Source organism: Anguilla rostrata, chromosome 6 (genome assembly GCF_018555375.3).
Source record: "Anguilla rostrata isolate EN2019 chromosome 6, ASM1855537v3, whole genome shotgun sequence".
NCBI classification, from domain to species: domain Eukaryota; kingdom Metazoa; phylum Chordata; class Actinopteri; order Anguilliformes; family Anguillidae; genus Anguilla; species Anguilla rostrata.
Window position 1 is genome coordinate 23,010,515 of NC_057938.1, and position 23,844 is coordinate 23,034,358.

The 23,844-nt window shown below is 41.3% G+C and overlaps 1 protein-coding gene across 5 annotated transcripts in view; it reads left to right on the forward strand.

The window, feature by feature from the left end:
* The window catches only part of LOC135256855 (lysine-specific demethylase 4B-like), a 47,262-nt gene that overhangs the window by 3,728 nt on the left and 19,690 nt on the right, over window positions 1-23,844 (forward strand). For 4 of the 5 annotated variants that reach the window (XM_064339058.1, XM_064339060.1, XM_064339059.1 and 1 more), the window contains exons 2-6: window positions 2,673-2,827; window positions 3,509-3,684; window positions 4,853-4,967; window positions 5,269-5,462; window positions 19,831-19,880. In XM_064339058.1, coding sequence (XP_064195128.1) covers window positions 2,687-2,827; window positions 3,509-3,684; window positions 4,853-4,967; window positions 5,269-5,462; window positions 19,831-19,880 — 676 coding nt within the window. In that variant the 5' untranslated portion in view covers window positions 2,673-2,686. Of the gene's footprint in view, window positions 1-2,672; window positions 2,828-3,508; window positions 3,685-4,852; window positions 4,968-5,268; window positions 5,463-15,358; window positions 15,398-19,830; window positions 19,881-23,844 lie in introns of those variants that run through there. The other variant, XM_064339063.1, reaches the window with a different exon arrangement.

Here is a 23,844-nt window from a genome sequence, read left to right on the forward strand (position 1 = left end):
TGTAATGTAATGTGCTGTGGTCACTAGTCCTGAGTGATTCAACTGTCTCTGAGCTGCAGATTCTATAAGGGCTATTACACAAAGTCATATCAAGATTATTTCTTGTAGGTTAGTAAAATGGCAACAAACTGTCATTTACATTATCTTAAAACAATTCACATAGTATGTGTTCTGGCACAGTGGCTTGGTTAAATAAACAAAATTAAAACATTGAAAGAAAAAAAATTGAATGCTATCCTTTGTCATGCTGGGAATGTGTAATAGAACAGTCAATAACTCGAATAAGACTATGACCCATGAAACCCTATTGCAGTGCTAACTATCCTGGTGTTCCTGGAGATCTACTGTTCTGTAGGTTTTCATTCCAACCCAAACAAAGCACACCTCATTCAACAGCTAGAGATATTGTTGAGCTGCTAGTTAATAGAGTCAGGTGTGTCAAATTAGGATTGAAATGAAAACCTACAGGGTGGCAGATCTCCAGGGTTGGTTACCTCTGCTGTATTGGAACACAAATTAAAGCCATCGCCACCTGGTGTCCAACATGTATATGTAATTAAATTCCGCATTAAACCTTGCGTTCTGTTTACTTGTAAGTAGCCTACTTGTGAATCGGGTCAGGTAGGCTATACCCAGGATATTATTGGGATTTTAAAGAAATACAGAAATAGAACTTATGCAGAATTACTCTATGTATTACATTTATTTCAATTCCAAACAATAAAAGCAATATACAGTTAATGGTTAATCGCTGCCATTATCTGTGATAGAGTAGCCTACATATAACAATGAGCGTGCCATTCATTTTTTGATGATAAAGATGCGTTTATTTTATCTTCACTCGAATGAAGGCATAAGAGACAGAAATCAAGCTCATCTGAAAAATTTAAATGAAACAAAGTTTTTCTGCAGAATGATTTTTCATCTTATAAGCAAAGAAACCATATAGGCTATAAAGACATAAAGCAAATAGAGATGATGAACAACAAATAGAAACACAAAACAAGAACCGGATTTACAGTGGTTTAGTCACTGGTTATGAAATATAGCCTCTCAGAATTCTCTCAGAATTGTTTTTACTGGTGTTTAAAACTAATCAAACTAAAAACAAGGGTTAAAACAGGGCATTATCTGTGCAGAACAACAAAACTATCTCTTTCTGTATTTGGATACACACCTGGAAGTGAGTTGCAATGGGAGTGCAATGGGGAAACAACAGAAAGTGCCAGTTGGTTTGCCTAATGCATGTTTTCTGTTTATGCTGCATCCACTTCTGAGATTTTCTGATAGCTTAGCTATTTACTTACTACTATTCACCACTTAGTATTACTAATTAGTAGTAGTACTAAATGTAGTACTACTGCATTTTCCTGTCACAATGTTCTTAGAAAGTACTCAGTTATATGTAACCTACACAGCTATTACGCTCAGAGTGCCCCGCCGTGTCCTTGTGACAGCAACTGAAAAACGTAACAAAAATGATGCAATAACTGAATGCTTAGAGCAACTTCAGTACTGATTGCATTATATTGTATTAGGCCTAATTCTAATTCTAAAGATGAATTCTGGGGTATGTGAAAAAAGTGGGACATTAAAAATGATGATGTGCACAAGCTGATTGTCCAGTCAAATATCAATTTAGTGTTTGATGACAGTGAAGCACACAAGTGACTCATTCTCAAATTGCTTGCAACTCCGTGGCCAGTGCAGAAAAAGTAAACAATTGTTTGCGTTCCATGTACCTGCTGTCCGTCTGTTAAAAATAGTCTTGTAAATTTTACTACGTTTAGCCTTTTGTCCCACCAGGTCTGGATTTGGTAGATTTGGTTTTTCAGAACTGATTAATAACTTGCTAACTTAAGTTCCATTAAAACTGAGTGACCTCATAGTCTACAAATTATTTTACCATCCTAAATGTTTTTAAATTTCAGTTATTAAGTTGTCTAGTTGATGATATAGATATTTCATTTGTTGGTTAGTTATTTAATCTCTTAATTATCTAATTGAATCAGTTATTTTATTTATTTGTTATGTAGTCATTCGGTTATTTTTTTGTTTGTTATTTAGGCTGAGCTCTTAGTACTTACCTCAGGTCTTTGAGTTGTACCCCTGTGGGGCCTTGCCAGCCTGACTTGCAGCAACTGAGCTTTGTGGAGGTGAGAGTCCCATAGGAGATGAAGGTTTAAAATAGGTGATTAAAATAGGTTTTTGTCCTCTGCATTATTCTACTTTGGAAAGTTTGCTTTTGGCTAATTGGAGTTAAATGCCAATATGCATGTCATATGAAGTAAGGAACCATTCATTGTCTCAATGCTGATGTTGGGCCTGATCATACTTAACCATCAAAGGGTTCGCTTGAGATAAATTTGGGCCTCATGAATTTTGTTCATAGCTCAGGAGGTAAGAGCGGTTGACTGGCAGTCGGAGGGTTGCCGGTTCTATCCCCCACCCTGGGCGTGTCGAAGTGTCCATGAGCAAGACACCTAACCCCTAATTGCTCCCAACGAGCTGACACCATTGGTGTCTGAATGGGTGAATGAGAGACATCAATTGTAAAGCGCTTTGGATAAAAGTGCTATACAAATGCAGTCCATTTACCATTTGTTTGCACTTGAAATTAGTTTTCTTTATCACATCTTCATTTTCTTTGTTGCCTTCCCCTGTTCATTCAGAACGGCCTGCCACCATGCCACTGGACTGGCCTGTGAGTCAGAACCCGGCTTGTGATGTGATGACATTCCGACCCACTATGGAAGAGTTCCGGGACTTTGGGAAGTACATTGCTTACATTGAGGCTCGAGGGGCTCACCTTGCCGGCTTGGCCAAAGTACGTATGTGCAGGCGCCCCTCTCCCTGGCGTCGATGAGTCCTGGGCCTCTGGGTGTATCGAGCTGTGTTGAAGAGCCGTGCATCGCCATACCACTAGAGCACAGCCACGCCTTTTCAGCACACACACACCCCTACAACAGCCAAACCTTTACAACACAACCACATGTGCATTATCACCCCAGAGGTGGAAAGTCCAGGTGTCAGAAAGTGAAAGCCTTGTCATGTGTTTCCTCCAAATAAAAAGAAGGCTCCACGCACCAGACGATACCTCTTCACACTGGAGAAAGTGCAGTGCTTGAATGTCTGTTGTAAGTCTTCAATTAAAAGACATCGCTTTAAGTCTTTTGGTGTGTGGAGTCTTCTTTTTCTTTGATTCATTTCTTTATTTGGAGCACCCAATTTACACACCCAATTTACGCGTGATCACAGTCATTTTGGTACTTTGATGTGTTTCTTCCTCCAGTGAACTCAGCCAGCTGAATGTACTAATTATTTCTACCTCCTGGCTGAAGAATTGTGCTAATTAGCAAATGCAGGTGATTGGAGCAAAAGACTGGGGGAGGCCTTTTACTGTCTGAACCTGGATTTTCCACCTCTATACCGCAGCTCTACAGCATGGGTGCAGTAATGGAGAGAACGGGCTGTGAATTGTCCCTCGCTCTCTCCCTGACCCCTGCAGGTGATCCCACCGAAGGAGTGGAAGCCGCGCCGGTCCTACGAGTCCGTCGAGGAGATGGTGATCCCGGTGCCCATCATGCAGGTGGTGACGGGCCAGTCCGGCCTCTTCACGCAGTACAACATCCAGAAGAAGGCCATGACCGTCGGAGAGTACCGCAAACTGGCTAACAGCCCAAAGTGAGCACCGTAGGGAGAAAGGGGTACTGGGGTTGCAGTTGTGGGGATTGGGGTGGAGGGGGAGGGTGGTGCAGGCGGAAAGGGAAGGATGGAGGGGAGTGCGCAGACTGATGGGGGGGGGGGTGTGCTTGGGGGTGAGGTCGGAAGAGACGGAATTGCAGCTAGCTTCTGGCGGTTGTCTCCGATCAGCAGTGTTGCCATCTGCCTGGTCCTTCGTTTCATACAGAAAACAGGTGAAATGATCGCTTAGGGGTGCAATGAGTTTTTTTTCTTTCATAAAAGCACTCTACCATTATTTCTTCAGTTAGTGGAGGCCCTGAGGAATATGGAAAAAAGAATGGATGAATGGGTTTTAATCAGCATTTACAGCTGAATTGAAACGTAGGTATTTTTGTGAAGGGTGTTTTCTCCCTGAAGGAAGTTACAGTCGAAGCCTGTGAAGGGCACCTTTTGTAAGGCACTTCTGTTAAAATCTGTCAATTGCTTATTTTTTTATTGTAAGGGCCCTTTCTCCTTGAGGGAAGTAAAGCAGGAGTCTGTGAAGGGCTCTTTCCCTCTGAGGGAAGTTAAATGTAGGGGTCTGTGAAGGGCCCATTCCCTCTGAGGGAAGTTAAATGTAGGAGTCTGTGAAGGGCCCATTCCCTCTGAGGGAAGTTAAATGTAGGGGTCTGTGAAGGGCCCATTCCCTCTGAGGGAAGTTAAATGTAGGGGTCTGTGAAGGGCCCATTCCCTCGGAGGGAAGTTAAATGTAGGGGTCTGTGAAGGGCCATCTCTCCTTGAGGGAAGTTAAATGTAGGAGTCTATGAAGGGCCCTTTCCCTCTGAGGGAAGTTAAATGTAGGGGTCTGTGAATGGGCTCTTCATACAGGAAGTAAAGGTTCTATGAAGGACCCTTCATATGGGGAGTAAAGGTTCTATGAAGGACCCTTCATATGGGGAGTAAAGGTTCTATGAAGGACCCTTCATATGGGGAGTAAAGGTTCTATGAAGGACCCTTCATATGGGGAGTAAAGGTTCTATGAAGGACCCCTCATACGGGAAGTAAAGGTTCTATGAAGGACCTTTCATACGGGAAGTAAAGGTTCTATGAAGGACCCTTCATACGGGAAGTAAAGGTTCTATGAAGGACCCTTTCTTCCTGTTCATGTTTCTGCTTCCCGCCCTGGCAGGTACTGCACCCCTCCGCACCAGGGCTTTCTTGACCTTGAGAGGAAGTACTGGAGAAACCTGACCTTTGTGTCGCCCATCTATGGGGCCGATATCAGTGGCTCTCTGTATGACCCGGTGAGTCTGTTGACCTCAAGAAGACGCACTCCACCATCCTAATGCACCTATATTTGAAGGGTTTTGTACTGTGGAGACTCTTCAATGAAATTAAGAGTCTCCACAATTATTTATAAATAAAATATTATAAATAATATTGTAAAAATCATTTATAATATTAGATTTCTTATTTCTGACTATTTTGTATCAAGTCAAGCCTCTCACCTTGGTTTGGACTATGTTGTAAGCCATTAAAGCAAGGGCATGAAAATGGAAGTCTAGTTAGGATAACAGGCAGTCTGTGGTCCCCACTGTGTTTTAGGATGTGGCAGAGTGGAATATTGGCCACCTGAACACCGTGCTGGACATGGTGGAGCAGGAGAGCGGCATTGTCATCGAGGGGGTCAACACGCCCTACTTGTACTTTGGTATGTGGAAGACCACTTTCGCCTGGCACACAGAGGACATGGACCTCTACAGTATCAACTACCTGCACTTTGGCGAGCCCAAGTCCTGGTGAGTGACATTACCTGGACTTTGGTGACGCCATACCTGGTGCATCTGTGCTCTTCTGCTTTGCCTAACTTTCCTCAGCTGGTTTTATATCACTCTTTCCTCACACACAGAAAAGTGAAAAAGTGTTCTCTCCCTTCCAATGTTGCCCCATTTTGTTGAATTAAAAATTGGGAATAAATGATAATTTTAAGTAATTATTTCTATTGCAGCATTAAACAATGTAAAGATCAGGTAAAGATAAGTGGTCACCCCCTTTGGCAAACCATGGTGTAAGCATCAAGGAGAGACTGAGAGGCCACCAGAGGGCAGTAGAGTACTATAAGTATGTACGGATGGGTGACAAATTAAAGGAGAAACCAACATAAGGTGTCTTAGTAAGGTGTTGGGCTACCACGAGCCGTGAGAACAGCTTCAGTGCATCTTGGCATAGACTCTACAAGTCTCTGGAACTCTACAGGAGGGATGGAACACTAAAAGATATTCTCTCATTTGGTGTTTTTTACATTACATTACATTACATTATAGGCATTTAGCAGACGCTCTTATCCAGAGCGACTTACACAACTTTTACGTAGCACTTTACATTGTATCCATTTATACAGCTGGATATATACTGAAGCAATGCAGGTTAAGTACCTTGCTCAAGGGTACAACGGCAGTGTCCTTACCCGGGATTCGAACCTGCGACCTTTCGGTTACAAGCGCAGTTCCTTACCCACTGCGCCACACTCCGTTTTGATGATGATGGTGGAGAGCGCTAACACGTCAGTCCAAAATCTCCCATATGTGCTCCATTGTGTTGAGATCTGGTGACGACGAAGGCCATAGCGTGTGATTCAGGTCATTTTCATACTCATAAAACCATTCAGTGGTTCGCAGTGACTCTTTTCTATAAGGGGACAAATGGACCCAAACCATGCCAGGAAAATGCCCCCCACAACATAACAGAGCCACTGGACCCCCTCACTTTAGGGGTCAAGCATTCAGGCCTGTACCGTTCTCTTGGTATACGCCACACATGTACTTGCCCACTTGTCATGATTATGATGAAGGATAACTCATCTGACCAGTGCCTGTGGTTTATGTACCGCTAAACTCTCGATTGTGCATTCGTCTTTGTAATGAGGGGTTTATACAATGCCACCCTATTTTAATAACCCATCTCTATGTAGTCGACTGACTGTTCTTTCCAACCTAGTCTGATCACGTCCTGCGTTGACATTTTCAGTCACCTGAGGAAGAGCTGCTCTTCTGTTTTCCCTTACATATCACACTAATGCACGCGCATCACGATCACGGAATGTACGCTCTCGACAATTTCTTTCCCTATGTACTGGTGTCTTTCCCATAGATATAAAAGGAGATGTGACTTCAGTTACTGTTCCTATTGAAACACTGGCCATTAGAGTAGTTTTTGTGACTGAAGCTCCTGCCATCTGTGCCCCAATAATGAACCCTCTTTCGAAGTCACTTAGATCTTTTCCTCTTACTACCTTGATCCAAAATCAAGGTTAATGGGGCCTGCTCATCATGCAGTGCACCTGTATGGAAGCATCTGCATTTGTTATGTTTCTCTACTCATTTATTCAGGCTTTTACTTTAATTTGTCACCCGTCTGTATGTCTGAAAATATTTAAATGAATGCAGTCTCTTTTTGCTCCTTGTATTGAATTTTGGTTTAGTAATATAACAGGAACTCACTTGAAGGGCGTATGTGAATTTCAGTGTGTGTACCGCTGCTGGTGATCACTGGAGGGCAGCAGAGCCAAATGTAAACCAATTTATGTGAGACAAAATTCAAAAGCTTTATTGAGTGGCATCTGCCCAGGATAAAAGTAGTTACAGCTAATGGTATGAGTCATATATGCCGCTGAGCACAACTTGACAACAGTGCTGCTGTTCCCAATAACCAGAAACTACTGCAAAGCAAAACTGAGCAAAAAAGAAACCTGTACAGCCGTAAGGAAACAAGATGGTTTGTTTGCCATGTTAGTGTTTTCTGTATAGACCAAGGTTATGAGTAATGATGCTGTCAGTGTGTTTCCAGGTGACAGAGCCCCAATGTTTTGATGTTCTTTAATGAAATATCTAGTTACAATATCAACTTAGAATCAGGACAAAGAGGGTACCCAGTCCCGTCACCCTCTGACCCTAACACTTCGCCCACACAAGCCCATGCACGCGTGCACACACACACCACCACCACCACCCAACGTAGGTGACAAGAAAGAATGAAAAAAAAAAAAAATCATTTCTAAACAACATTCTCAAACCGTCTACCCCAACAGTGCAAATGGCCCCTCCCGAACCCCATGCGCTCTTAAAGCCCTGCCATCATTCCTAATCATAAAATAGGCGTACTCAACCTTGTGGTGTGCAAAAACCATCCCTCTCAGCATTACAACGAGATGAGTCACCTCAGCACCCCTCAGTTTATTCCTGCACACCAGCCATTTTGCCACTTTAACCTGCCACAAAATGAAACTCGACAAAATACATTTGGCTTTATAGTGCACAGAGTACGCAGGATCCAAAATCCTGAAAGCAACACCCACCCTGTCCCATATTACATGCAACAAAGACAAAACATCAGCAGCATTACAACATTCAGAAAAAAACACGTGGAACTGTCTCACACACATGACAAAAAGGGCACTCATTTGTGACCCCTGCCTGAACGTGTGTTTGGTAGCCATTTGTCACCAGGGCCCCATGAACTATTTTCCAATGCAGGTGCCTCTAAGGGAGTGGGGTAACCTTCCACCTGAACCCCCCAGAACTTTGCACCCTTAAGGCGCTGTGGCACTAATGGCTCCTAACGAGAGAGAGAGAGAGACAGATAGAGAGAGGGAGAGAGAGAGAGAATGAGAGAGAGAGGCTGTTAGTACAACCCACATTTCACAGTCACACATAGAGAGGACGCATGGTCACAGGCTCACTGAGAGGCTGGCGTTCTTCGTGCCTTGTGACTTGTGAAGAGAGAGGCAGCAGTGAAAATTTTTCTCTCTCTCACACATTTTATTCTTGTCCTTGGAGTTAATACCCACCATCCCCCCTCCCCTCCCCCCCAACAGCACACTGCTGTTCCCACATCATAACTTCAGATTTATGCGAGGTGATTCTAAATGTTTCTCAGAAAATAAAACTACATGATACAGTAAATGAAGGGATATGGGTTATAATCATGAGATGTCTAGATTAGCCAACCGAGGTGACAGTACAGTAGTGATGATGATGACGCTAACAGAATGTGACAGCCCGAAGGCAGGGCACTGCATGCTGTTCAAGCCTAACCAGGGAAATCTAATGATATAGCTGTGTACTGTCAGCACTTTCACTGTTGCTACTACCTTATTGTCTTCTTTTACCTCCAATTTATTGGCTTTTGCAAACAGTGTTTGCTGTTGAGGTTTGGGATTTGTGATTTGCAGGGCACTGTTTGTCTGTGAGTGGCTTGATGCGGTGGCTCGTTATTGCTGAGATGGTGTTCGTGGCGCCTCTCTCTCTCGGTGGTCTGACGTCACTGCCCTTGATGCCTGGCGCATAGCTTTTTCCTTTTACCTTTTGGTGTTCTTCCTTCCTGTTGAGAGCATCCGTATCAGCCGCTGTAGGAAGATCCAAGTCTGTTTTGTTGTCTGTGGATGTAGGCGTCGGGGCACATCCCAATACTGCGCACGCTCTCTTTCTTTGAATGCAGATGCACTTGATCATTTTTATACATAGCATCGGGCAGGCTCTTCATTCACGGTGTACCCCTTTCTGTGTGTGTGTGTGTGTGTGTGTGTGTGTTTGTGTACTGCCAGCTCAGAGTGTGTCCTTTGAATTCTCATTAGAAATAGCAGCTCAGCCGGTGTCAGCCTTTATGAAACTGGACATTTCATTATACTGAGTACAACTCCTCTATTACTCAGTGTGAGAATCACAAAGCACTCGGTGGGAAGAGGGGAAGATAAATGATTGTAAATTAAAAGGCATTTGTCTTGCTCCCACTTCACCTTAAAAAAACTGAACAGAATTGGATTTTGCTGTTGCCCCTTCTTTTTTTGAGAGAAAGTGATTTATTGTGTTGATGTACAAGAGATTTTGTGTATTTGTAAATATTAGTGAAGCTGTTTGCCTACTCTGCCCTCCTAAATTATTCACACCCATGATGAAAGATGAAAAAAACATATGGGATAAATGTGTATGAAATAATACTATAAAGTGCTGAAGTTATATTTCAATTCTCAGACATGAGGAAAATATTCTACTTTTAATATTGATTAAAACACCAAAACCAAAATCTAACTTTTCAACATTTATTTCCTCAAAAAATAGGTGTCAAAAATATTCACGCCCCTGTTTTCAGTGTATTGTGCACACTTCTTCACAAGGAAAACACCACTGATTCATCTTCTATAGTGTTTTTTATGAGCTTGGTGAACATAGCTCATACAGAATCTTTCAAGATCCTAATGAGATCTTTTGTTCTGTACTTGTGGATTTCCCTTGAAATCACATATTTTCAGTTGGGTCCAAGTCCGGAGACTGAGATGGCCATGAAAAAACTGTCATTTTGAGGTTATTTCACCATTTCTTGGTTGAATGCGAAGTGTGCTTGGGACCCTTGTCTTGGGACCAGTGTACCAAATTAAGCTCTGTGGATGTTTTTGAGAAACCGTGGGATTATATTTGGAAAGAGACTTTTCTGTTGAATTTTTGAATGTAAATTTTTGGCGTTTTGAGGCCATGCGAAGATGGGCCTGCTAGGGGCATTTTATCAGGTTGAGCTGCAGCAAATGTCTATAACTCATCATATTTCAGCAAAACTATCTGAATGTACAGATACTACTCTGGGTAAGAGGAAGCATAGCTTAATTTCATTTTGATTCTCCCTATTTTTCAATATGTACTTCTACCAAAAATAGTATCTATTTAAATGTACTTACAGCCAATAACATTACATTACATTACAGGCAGTTAGCAGTTTGTATCCAATGCTGATTTCACAATTTTGGAATACTTTATATTGATTTATAGTTATATACTGAAGCAATGCAGTTCAGTTCTTGCCAAGGGACGCAGTTGTCCTAATCAATACAAACTAGATTACAAGCCATCCCGCACCTCCCTGACTCATAACATCATGTCAGTTGCAATGTACAATTTGTTTCCAGATGGAAATTATTTTTAATGTTTTTCTTCAATGATCAGTATTTGCTTGTGTTGAAACCCATGATAGGTATTACTAATAGAGACAGGCAACAAAAAAGTCATTTAAAAAATGTGCTTCTGATCTTTCACTTGTAAACTCTTCATCAGATTGTTTCATGGCTCAGACAGTTGGTGTTTAAGACTTGACCTGAAAACCAAAATGATGTTGGTGTGGACAGTTGGAAAGCCAAATCTGAGCTAGGTTGCTACCAGCCTATACATTTCATGAAAGCAGCCAATTAAAAAAAGCTGATTTCTACTAATTTTCCTACACTTGTTTTATGTGCTGGTGTACGGCAATTGAAAGCTTTGTGTATGTGAGTTACTTTTTTTTTTTTACAATGAAAAAAGTTTCACTGAAAGAAACTTAGGTGTTCACATAAGCAAAGTTCTAATCAACAAATCTGAGTTTGGGTGATAATTTTATTACTACTCATATGAGCTACAGCTCACCCCAGAGCTACACTGCATGGGTCCTGATGTGATGTAATAAAATGAAAGGGCTACACAGAAACAGCACAGCAGGGCTGCTTATTCGTTTAAACTAGTTTAGTTTGTTTGCATCATTCACATCTTCCTTGTTTGATCAACATTTCTGTTCTATATTTTCAAAATTCACCCCCTCTACAAAATCAGACGAAAATGTCATGTTTGATGTTTTTGAAGTTTGAGTTTTATGTTTATTTTCTGCCAGGGCAGTATGAAAATGATAACGATTCTGTGTTTTTATCTGCTTATTAAAGTATCTGCTGGGGGATCTGTGGACACACTCATTATGCATTATATAGCAGGGTGTGGATGGAGTATAATGGTTTGGTAATTGGGCCTGAAACTCCAAGGCTAAAGGTTCAATTCTCAGGTGAGATTTTGCACCCTTGAGCGTGGTACTTTAAAAAATACTTTCATTGGCGTCTTTACATTTCTTCTAATTTTACTCATTTTCCCTACGGTGATGATAATGTTTTATTAAAATTATTATTGGCACCCAACTTGGGGCTGAACGTGTCCCATTCCCACACAAATTTGGAATGCCCAAAGGCATGTTCATGCGCTAACAGCACTGCCAATTCAGTACGGTGTAGAGATCTGCAGTTCTCCTCCAAAACGCATGGTGTTGCCATTCTTTTCACATCACAGCCCACAGCCAAGAATTCACATAGAACTGAGTCAAAGAAAGACCTTTCATATGCAGCTTCAGCATACAGTCCACCAACACCTGATCCACTAGCAACAAACATAGACGCCTGACCAACTGAACCCTCCTATACCCTGGGCGATGTAGCCTAATTAGCAATTGCATGTCACCATGCAGAGCTACCAGCCACAGTCGGCACTGGTGCAGTCCGAATTCGATCCTAGACTGTCAGGCACATCCATTTACCACAGCATGGTGCCTTAACCGAATGAGACCCAAAAAAAGCCAATTTTTTGAAAGTGAGAGTGTGAGTTATGTTATATGACTGAAGCGTCTTGTCTTTGCAGTTAAAAAAAAAGAAGAGATGATGAGGAACTCTTTCTCGGTTATAATTCTTCACCAAGAACTGCACCAACAGATGAAAATCACTGCTTAATTTTCTCTCTGTTGTCTTATATTCAGTGTAATTCCTCACTTGTGGGTATCTATGAAAGTGTTGTAAATGGTATTGCTGCCTAAGTAATTCAGAAGATACAATTGTCATGTTTGGGGTGAAATCAGGATCATTTTTTATCTCACGCAATACTTATTATGTCCTTAGTTGCAGCAATATTTCTACAGATTCGGCCCCATATCTTCAAAGTACTTCTAGTCCATGTATTATTGATATCCTGTAGCCTTGTTTTCTTACAGAAAAGGGTATTATTTTTATTGAATATTTACACATAGACATTTCAATTTACCTCCATCTGGTTTCAGAATTTTTGTTTAGTCATAATGCACCGCTTGTAGTTGGGTTGCATAGTAGTAATTTATTAGATTGGGGAAAGTGAGACCCACTCTTTGGCCAGTTTAAGTGTCTTCATTTCGTCTGGGTTTCTTTTTTTTTTTTTACCATCCCACGTATATTTGTTCAACGTTCTGTCCCAGCTTTTGAAAGTATTTGTTGAGTGCAGGCGAATTGTCTGGAATGAAGACTAGCAGTGGGGAAGCGCATTCATTCTTATGGCATTTATTCTATCACTCAGTGATAAGAACACTATGCCACACCGCTTCAGGTCTTGCTGCATTTGTTCCTCCAAGGACTCATAGTTAAATTTATACAGTAGCTTTGTGTTCTTAGGTATTACTGTCTCCAGGTACTTAATTCTGTTCGCGTCCCATTTCCATGTGTAAGCCACTTTAACTTCTTTTGAAATAGGGGTGCCCAGGACCATTGCTTCACACTTTTGCATATTTAATTTGTAGCCTTATGCCTCACTATATTTCTTTATGGTGCATCGGAGTTCAGGCAGTGACTTTTCAAGATCTATAATATATAATACTTTGTCATCGAGCAAGGTGCTTAACCTGAATCGCTTTGTTAAAATATCCAGCTGTATAAATTAATTGTATTTAACAATGTAGTCAGTGTAAGTCATTCTAGAAAAGAACTTGTACTAAATGTGTATAAACGCTTAATTTTGCTGCGCAGCATGAAAACAAGTGATCAGTTTGATTTATATGTACTTGGTATCTCAGTCAGCCATGATTTTCTCCTCTGCTCGAATCACCTTTACTGCTGGAAGACTGCTACTTTTTATTTATTTCACTCTCTAGTATTTTACCTCCACTTCTTGGAAAGCAGCTTGACATATCTTGCTGTCACCTGTTGACAAATAGAATTGTCTTACATGGTTGCACCCCTACTGTCTTTTCAGCTTCAGAGTATTTTTGCCGGCGCTTTTTCAGAAGAGAATTTCATTTACCTTCCCAGGTAATTTCTGTATGTTAAATCTCACCCAGCCTTTCTGTCTTGTGCAGCCACCATGAAATTGACTCCATCCTCTTCAAGCCTCGCTGGCAATAAAGTCATAACACCTCCCTTAGATCTACTGTCAGATTCATAAAGCGATTGCAATACGGTCTGGTGACATGGATCTAGTGTTGCAAAATAACACTGTTGGACCCACTCGGTGGGCACATGGGTAGGGGAGAGGCCATGCATGCATCAGTATGCCTGCCATTTTGTGTCCCGCATTCATAATTTACAGGTTTGAGCACTTTCCACAGATGGCACTCAGAATAGTTAAGTCCATTCTTAACAGAATTTTTTTAACACAAACTCGAGAAAAAAAGTTGAGTTAACACCTGTATACAAAACATGTTTCTTACATATATAAAAACACACTTGTCTGTTCACCAAATTATTGATATCAGAATTTTGGCAATTTACAAATTTTCACCAGTGTGTTTTACAGACTCCATATTATCACTATTCCACCACCTACTCAACCCAGCTCCTGGTCCAAGCAATGGTTCTATCCCGCCTGGACTACTGCAACTCTCTTCTGGCTGGACTACCGGCATCTGCCACCAGATCCCTGCAGCTCATTCAGAATGCTGCGGCTCGTCTGGTCTTCAACCTCCCCAGACACTCCCACGTAACTCCCCTGCTCACTACCCTCCACTGGATGCCTGTTATAGCTCGCATCAAATTCAAAACATTGGTCCTAGCATACCAGGCAGTCAAGGGATCAGCCCCAGCATACCTTCACAAGATATTCAAACCCTACATGCCAGCCAGATCCCTCCGTTCTGCTACCTCAGGACGCACCTCCCCCTCTTCGCACCTGCACTTCCAGAACACGTCTCCTGTCTGTTCTGGCCCCACGATGGTGGAATGACCTCCCTGTGGAGGTCAGAACAGCTGAGACTGTGACCCATTTCAAACGACGACTGAAGACCCACCTCTTCAGGCTGCACCTCTCCCCATCCCTCCCTTCCCCCCTGTAAATGACTAAACTTAGGGTTGTAACTAGGCAGCTGTTTCATAGGTGACTTAGTTGATGCGCCTGTCTTAACGACTAATTGTATTTTTATTTATTTTTATTTTTCCATAGATTGCGTTGTTGCCGTTCTCGTTGTTAGTGTTAATCAGTTTAACCATCAGGGTCCAAGTTGAACTATGCGGTTGTTCCCTGTACTTGGACCGGTACTTCTCTCTAGGGTTTTCGTCATACTTGTTCCTGGTTATGGTTATACACTTTATTGTACGTCGCTCTGGATAAGAACGTCTGCCAAATGCCTGTAATGTAATGTAATGTAACAATGCTACATGTTTTGATAAAATTTTGTAACTTGGCCCTGCTCTGATTCATCTTGCTATGTTGTGTCATATCAAAAGGACTTTTGATTTTGCTATACAGCCATGCAGGCAGCCATGCTGCTATGTTCCCTATCTGTGCCAAATGGCTGCAGATAAGCAAGTGTGGGCTTGATTAGTACTTGGATGGAGCACCTCCTGGGAAAGCCAAGTTGCTGCTGGCAATGGTGTTGGTGAGCCAGTAGGGAGCAAGCTTCCCTTTGGTGAAATAAACCCCAATGCAGTGATGGGCACACTGTGCTGTAGCAGGTGTGGTTTTTCAGATGTCACATTAAAGGTCCTGACTTGTTGTGGTCATTAAAGATCCCATGGTGCTCATCACAGAGAGTAGGGGGTTCCCAGGTGTCCTGGCTTTCCCACCCTGCCGCCTAATCATCCTTCTGTTTAATTGGCTGAAAATGGGTCTCTCCCTCTCCACCTCAGCTGATGTCCTGTGAGCATCCTGCCGCAAAATGGCTGCCGTACAGCACCCAGGTACGCACTACACATTGGTGGTGGTTGAGGCGATTTTCCCCCTTGTCACTGGAAAGTACTTTGAGTGTGAGAAAAGAGCTTTATACATGCAAGGATTATTATTATTATTATTATTATTATTATTATTAATATTAATAATAAAAGTTATAACAACAATAATAATAACAGTTATTATTAGTATTATTATTATTCATTTGAAAATAGATAAGTCAATATATTATACATTAAAATATACATACATTACCTGAGGACCAGCTTTGTCTAAACTTTTCTTCATGCTTGCCCCCCCCCCCCACTTTCCTGCTCAGTTTGGACTACTCGGTCTTGTATAACAGCAATCTTTGCTGAATACCCTGCTATTGATTTGGAAGACTACTCATAAGCTTGTGCTGTACTCAGAAGCACATGATGCCAAGTGCTGCTTCTAATAACACCACAACTCATAAGTTTGAGCTCACAAGGAGATGAGTTGGAGGAAGGTGATCTCTGCTGCAAGAATCCTGCCTAACCCAGGGAATCCACAGTCCATAAATTGTTTAGGCTAGTACACACACTTTGAACATTTAGAACTTGGCTGATTTCAGCTGTAGGTGATTAATCAATTAGAATGTATCCAATCTTTAATTAGCTTTTATCCGTTATAATGTATTTTCAAAAGAAATAATTTGCCACTTTCGTGAATTTTTATCACTTTAGAGAAAAGTATTAGTTGTCTGAGAACAAATTAAATAAATTCCTCAAATTAATAGAGTATTCCTTCTTTGCACCATTAATTAGCTTCTTATATAATGTGTTGGCGAAGTGAGGACTGAGTAAAATGTGTTTAATTTTCAGAATCCAACAGTTTCTCCAGCCCTCTGAAAACTGAATGGAAGTGCATCAACAGTTAAAGCACCCCACTTATCTAATGTGTAAAATATATTTATTTGATTTAATTTGGTAATTGCTATCAAAGGCTAGTTGAGAGATTAGCAAATAGTGTGGAACCTTTTATATTATATTTTAAATTTTTATGCATTACTACCAGAGCTGCAGACCTTCATCACACTTTCTGATGACCCTGGCCAAGATTTCAAACATTGATCACACACAAGATATTTGAAAGACCATTCTCTTCTTGAATAAAGTAAACATGTTGCATTGCTTTAAAACAGTGCTTAAGTTTTATGAAATATATTGGTGAATATTTCCTTGGCAAAATTCTATCCTTCATGAATACCTCATTGAATAGCGTAAGTGGTGCACATTGGGTTGCAGTGGTTTTGTTCCTCTGTGATAGTGGTGGATGCTCATGTTTAATGAGGTCTTGTATCAGTCTCCTGTCAGATAGTCATTAATTGAATATATGGACGTCGAATAACCTGGATTTTCATTTCAATGAACATGCAGAATAGGCTATTAAGAATCTCTAGGCAGCGATGTGCCTTGACTTGCTGTTGTACTCTTGAGCTACCCAGTTAAACATGTAATGATTTAGTAATCATTTTTGCTCTGTACACAATTATGATACCTTTGGGGATAGGTAGACTTCTATTCTTCATGCATATGTGCTCAGTACAGCCCTTCTGAGACCACCGTGCCTCCGTGGTCGTGACAGCAGGGCAACAATCTGCTGCCTGCGAGATCCGCGGAGCTGGTGTTTATTTCCGCGCACACCTTCCCACACTTCCGACGGTTTCTTCTCCAAGACTCCTTGGAGACCACTATTATTGCCTATGTGTTTGTTTTCTTTTACGGCCTCACACACCCGTTTAAACAACAAATCAGTATTGCAGGCTGTGTGTTCTCTTTAAAGGCGCCACACGCAGTCTCCTCAGAGCCATCTTCCCCTGACCAAATCTGATACTCAGAGCATTATTATTATTATTAATAAAACATTGAAGCTGATGGTCTGCATTTTAGACTCATATTCATTGTTTCATTTCACGTCCAATGTGCTTGAGCACAGAGCCAAAACTTTGTGTCACTGTCCAAATGCTGCCAGACTCTATTACAAATATTAATGTCACATACAGCAAACTAGTCAGACAGGTTAACTAGCAGTTTAATTCCACTGGTATTAATGTCATAATTTAGAAAATATATGATATTGAAAGTATGACAAATATTAGTACCACATATCAGACCAGCCCGCTAGCTAATATACCTAATGTGCATTGGTATATGTGGTAGTAGTTCATTCTATTATTGTATATTTGCTCATAGCCAGGTGGTTACTGCATCCACATTACCCTATTTCCTTCGATATACAATCAGAAAGAACTGCATTGCCGAACATAAGAAGCTGCAACAAGCGTCTCCATTGTTTTTAGATTTTGACTGCACAGAGTGGTACAATTAAAATAATTCCTCTCCCTCCCTTTGTCCTCCCCTCGACTACCGAGTGTGCTCTTTGGTGATGCGTCACATTTTCCCGTGCGATGGTGGAACATCAGGAGACTTGAAGGCAGGTTTTTATCAGAATATGGCTCATGCGGGTACAGGTTTTTTCTAAAATGTCTGATTGATCTAATCAAGGTATTGACTGAAGGGCGTGATTGGTTCATTCCTTGAATCAGGTGTTGCTTGTGTGGTATCGCTGGACAACAACAAAAGCTTGCACTCTCGCTGCCTCATATGGGATGCTGCTGTGGTAATGTGATGATTATTTTAGGTGGACGGGGTACTGCAATGTGTCGATTGCTTAAAAAGTTGCTTCAGGAGGGCCTGCTTCTTTGTGTTGAGGAAAGAACTACAGGCTGTGAAAGTACTACTTACACTTGTCAATACCCTGCTATTCTGACAGGTAGAGTATTTGCGGTGTAATAATCCATGGTTCTCATGGGGCACTGGCTTGTCCTTGAACCAGTTTGCACTCATGTCACACTTTAAGTTTCTCTCTGATATTACTACATAAAAAATATATTTACTATTTGTAGCCTACGTAATTACAATATAAGTTATACATTAAAGGTACAATGTGTCATTCCACTCAATTCAGCTGATTAATATTGATACCTCTACACCCTCCTCATAATTTCACAAGAAAGGAGTCACAGCACTCCTTTCTTATGAAATTATGAAGAGGGTGTAGAGGTATCAGATTTGTAGTATAGGCCAGAAAGCATTCTAAATGATTATTCAGGATTGATTGTTTCAAGTGTATGAAGCAGTGATTACATGCTTCCACTAAAATATTTGTACTCATTAGCACAAAGGAATTATTAAAAAGTGATATTTTAATATTTTTATAATAATATTATAAAAATAATATTTTTTAATGATATTTATTTATATTTATTTATTAAGTGTTTTAAAAAAAAAAATTTTTTTACTTCATTTTACTCTAAATTTTGAAAGCACAAACTGTCCTATTACTGTGATTTCTTCTGGTCAGGAGGTCACACTTTTGGCGTGTCCTCCAAAGTCAACAGTGACCATCAGCTCCAGTTATTGTGCTGGAGAACTGTGCCGCTAATGCAGGCAGATGTTGCTCAGGAGTGATGAGGAGAATTACTACACCAAGTGCCTTGACGTGATGGAGCTGAAAGATTTAAAATTTCACCTATTTCATTTTGAGCGAGCCTGCCTGACGGCCACCCCAGGGAAGTACTTCATGTTCTGCCTATGGGTAGTACCTGTTTCCACCACCAGATGGCAATGCCTGGCTTTGGAGTTGTTTGTATAATTTCAGTTTTAGTGTGTTTTTGATTGGCCCGGATTGTCTTCTATGTGCAATGAAGGATATTTCAGGTATTTACAGAAGTTTCTGACGGCTTTACTGTGGCTGGTATTGGGGCTTTTGGTGTTTGTAGTGCAAGCAAGAAAATACATTTCAGGTAACTGCAAAGCTGCTTGTACGGCTGTGGCTTACCTCTAGAGATTGTAGGTCTGTATATTACCTGATTATGCTTTGAAAATAACATTTAATCTTATTTTCCGTTGAAACCATTTCCTCTGGCGCATACAACCGGAGAAGGATAGAACTACTGGCACAATATAAAAACTGATATTGCAGTTATAAAACTAATGTGTTCATATATACAACCACTGGAAACATAACTTTGTTGTACAAACTGCTTTTAGGATGTTCATATTTTCTTGCTTTATCTCAGAGTACACATTGAACCCTGTATTCTGTGAATCCCATTGTAGTTGGCAGGTCAGCAGAAACTTCTCTAAATATCTACAACAAATGCATGGGGCAGTATTTAAATGGATCCAGTTCGACAATCCAGTGGTGACCTGTTGGGTATGCTAGCTTCATTATGCATATCAATACAGAACTGAAAGGTGCACACACACACACACACACACACGCACACACAGACACACACACACACACACTCGCACACATCTCCTTCGACAACTCCTCTTTGTGATTTTCCTCCTCCTTTTCTTCCCTCTCTTTTGTGTGGCATTAATCTCCCGTCTTTCCGCAGGTACGCCGTTCCCCCAGAGCACGGCAAAAGGCTGGAAAGGCTGGCCAAAGGTAAAGCTGCTCCCTCTCCATAGGTCTCCCATCTTGTGTCTTCCTTTCAGTGCTGTGGACTGTGCTTATTTCTGTGTTTCTCCCGGGTAACACAGGAGCTAATCTGTCTCTGTGATACATTCCCTCCTGCTCTGCAGATATCTGGCTCCTGCCACCTGAAAGCATTTATCTCTGATGAATGGCTGCATCATGATCTAGACTCAGTGTTTGCACCACAATGACTTCAGAGTGTGGCATTAGGCTCTGAGAGGGACATGGTTACCTATTTATGCCTTCCCAGTCTCCAACAGCAGGTTCACTCCAACAGCAGGTTCAACAAATGCCCAAAATCCAGTCTCCAAATATAAACACTCGAGAATGCTTGAACTAAATAATTACACATAGTCAATTGCACACATGCATGCACGCACACCGCATGCATCTCAATGCCTAAATTCATCCTAACAATCAGAAGAAGAACAGTTTTTGTGTACTCTGGATTTTAGTTGCGCTGCTATTTATCACAAAAAAGCATTTAAAGCATTTAAATTGCGCACTTGCATACCCTGCCATTAAACAGTGATTATAGTGATTGTGGTTAAAACTTTCCTTTTAAAGTCCTGGATGTACCTCCCACTGAGCAGTGACTGTTGAGTAGTGTTATCCTTCTGTAATGAGTCTCTACTTATCAAAGGAATCACTTGAATACAAAAAAGTGGGCATTTCTAAATAAACAGGTAACAAACGAGGAAGTGAAGGAACAGAGATCAGCTCCTGCAGAGGAGAATGATAGAGACTGGGATGTGTAAGGAATGCCCAGAGCATCACTGCTGGTTGCTCTGAGTAGGCCAGGCTCAAACAACCTCTGAACAGGAGTCTTCTGGAAGGAGGGAACGTGAGCTTAATCTGATTGGCCAAAAGGGCCAACATAAAACAGGAAGGGCATAAATCGCTTAACCTTTGCTGTTATTATATTCAGACGGGTATTCATTAGTTGGCGTCACAGGAAGTAAATGTCAAACGTGTGTCTGTCCACCCTCCGGCTATTTTTTTATTTGTAAGCTTTTTTTAATTTCTTCCCATTTTCATCTCTGTCTGAGCAGCCATACGCAAGCAGGATGCTGATTTAGACGCGACTCTCCTCGGAATGCTAATGAGAGCAGTAGTTTTTCAGTTTTTACTTTTTTAGGTAGTTAAACAAATCTTATGCCAAACATTTCTGAAGCTGTCCGTTACAAAAATGTACAAAATGGACTCCTTTAAATAGAATAGAACTGTCTGGTTGATTTGCTACGTTTTGTTTTAAAACATTTAACAGATTGATTTTGTACGTTTTTGTAGCAGGCCTTCTGAGCACGGTGAAAGATCTGCCTTTTCTACTGCTCCTTCCTGCTCTTTCAGGTCCGTCTGCTCCGAGCGACATCGTCATAAGACGTTAAGCAGCTGTTTGGTCTGTGGTTCAGTGAGAAAGTGTGATAGCCTCTGATGAGGTGTTGCCAGGTGCTTTCTTTGCTTTCATCTCCATCGTTATTATAACTGCTTCTTTTGGGAACTTGCTGGGACATCAGGCACGGTGAATTTAAAGCTTCACCTGGCCTCGGGAAGATGCTCCTTGTGGTAGGTACCGTATTAGCGAGATTGAATTACAAGCCCTCTGCTACAGGAAGACTGCTCAGCACATTCTTCACCTCTCTCCTCTCTTTCTGTGGTTCATTAGCCAAAGAAAAGCATTATTGTATGTGTGTGCTCAGAATCAAGAGGATTAAAGTGAAGGACATATCAACTTTAAACCTCACATCTATTTAATGGCTTTCTGGGCATCACCCCAGTATTTTTTTTATGAGAAGTACAAGGAAATTAAGTCTTCTTTAGTTGAGTCTAGCCTTATCAGCTGCTGCTGTATGAAAGAAAGGCTTTTAATGTGACATTCTCCCTGTGAAAAAGAAGCAGCCAAAGAATCTAGTTTAGGAGATAAAATTGGTTGTGCTACCTGCTAACATCATTTGCCAAACGGATTCTCTTTACATGTCTAATATAGCCTTTCAGAAAACGATGTAGTGTTTATTGTAAGTAAAAACTTTGTACAGTCTTACATTTCTCTAATATCCTGCAGCGTAGCAAGGTGATGTGTTTTTGAATTGTAAGTGGGTCATGTGTTGGCTAGGTATAGCCTATTCCCAGTCCTCTAAGACTAAGTTCTGAATGTTTGTGTTCAGTGTGCAAGTAAAGATATGTGAGCCCCTGCTAAAAGGTCTTGGAATTTTGGTGACTTCTGTGTCGTTGGAATAATGCTCCACTCTCTGCCTAACCACATTGAGTGAGATTTTAGATTAAGTTTGTATGCTTTTGTCAGTTTGACAGCACACTTTTTTTTGAAGGTTGCTATTGAATATCTATCTCCCGCAAGGCATAATACCTTTCCTGCTGAGAAGCTAGCCTTTTACATTGCTGTTGCATCATATTTATTTTTTCAGCTACCATCTGCAGCGATGCTCTGCATGGGGTGGAGGCATTGTTTGCCTGCATGAAAATGTTGTGGAAATTTTGATATATTTCTCACCGTGAATACCCATTGCTGGGGAGAAAAAAAAATTCAGTAAATATGAAAATTTCTCGATTGGCACGTGGTTTTGGAAATGGCCTCTGGGATGCTGAGGGCAGACTTATCCAATTTCAGTGCGTCCAGACACTTCACTTGGTACGCATCGATTGATAGTGACATGTCAGAAATTGCAAAAAAAAAAAAAAGTTAGAAAAGTTTATTTTCTTGTCTATTTTAGCTCAGTAAAAATATTTTACTTCTTATGTTGGGTGGCACAAGAAAACTAGGTGAAAAACAGAGTACAGTCCAAAATGAGAACACCATTTTTTAGCACACAATTGTCTATTATTAATAGCCAAACAAAATAACAAGCAGCTATAGCATAAATCATTGCAATTCAGGAAGAAAACAGGAGGATAATTCAAAAGCAAAGGCAAAGCAAATAGAAGACAAACTAATACTGTGTTTTGGCATTCTCTGATGGCCAGCCGATGTTTGTGGAATCCCCTGTGGCATTTCTGGTTGGTGGGTTGGAGACGTTTGGTAATAGGTTTGGGTACCAAAACCCAGTACCATTGTGGCACCAGTTTCCATACGAATAGTACGTACTGGACCGAGTGACAACGCAGATTTTGGTGCCTCATTTCGGTGCCCCTTTAAAATACAATGTCTTCCAATAAAAAGATGTTCTTTAATGTCACCATTTGCTCATTATTTTAAAGGTATTGGTTCAGGCACCTGCTTAGGCACTGCTACTGTTAAAGAAGTATCATTTAAGCACTGATATTGGCACAATCGATGCCCATCCCTGTTTGCCACTACGGACCAGTAACACGGTCATGTTCAATGTGGAACTACTGCAGACAAGGCAACGGAAATATCATAGCTGCTTTCTGTATGGAAGACTAAACAAAGAGGTTTTGGATGGCAGGGTGGGAATGGGCAGAGCTAGTATTCCAAGGCCTGCTTCCATTTTGAGTGAACACTGGTGGCTGATCTTGATTGGGGAATGTGGCCCATTGTGCTGATTATGCACTGGAGGCAGATGCAGCAATGAGGGGGAAATTCCTTTTCTGTGCCTGCTGTCTATGATGCTGATCCAGCTGACGCTCGTTTCTAAAATCCGGTCATTGTCTGCGATGCTGATGACGAGGACTCCCTGCATCTGGAGGCGAGGGGAGAGTTCAGTACTCCTCATACTACTGGGAGGGGACAGCTCCCAAACTGCCTCAGATGCATCTGTCTGGAAGAACAAGGATCGGTCTGTCATTGGTTCAATGCACATCGCCACCTTGAAGACCGAACGGAAAAACCGTTAAAAGTACCGTAGCAGACCTTCATGGGTGATGATAGCTGTCTTCCCCTGGGCAAAGGTTGTGAGGGGCACCATTTGCTAGTTTAGGGGTGATGCATCTTGCCTTCCCAGGGTGCTCAGTTACCTCC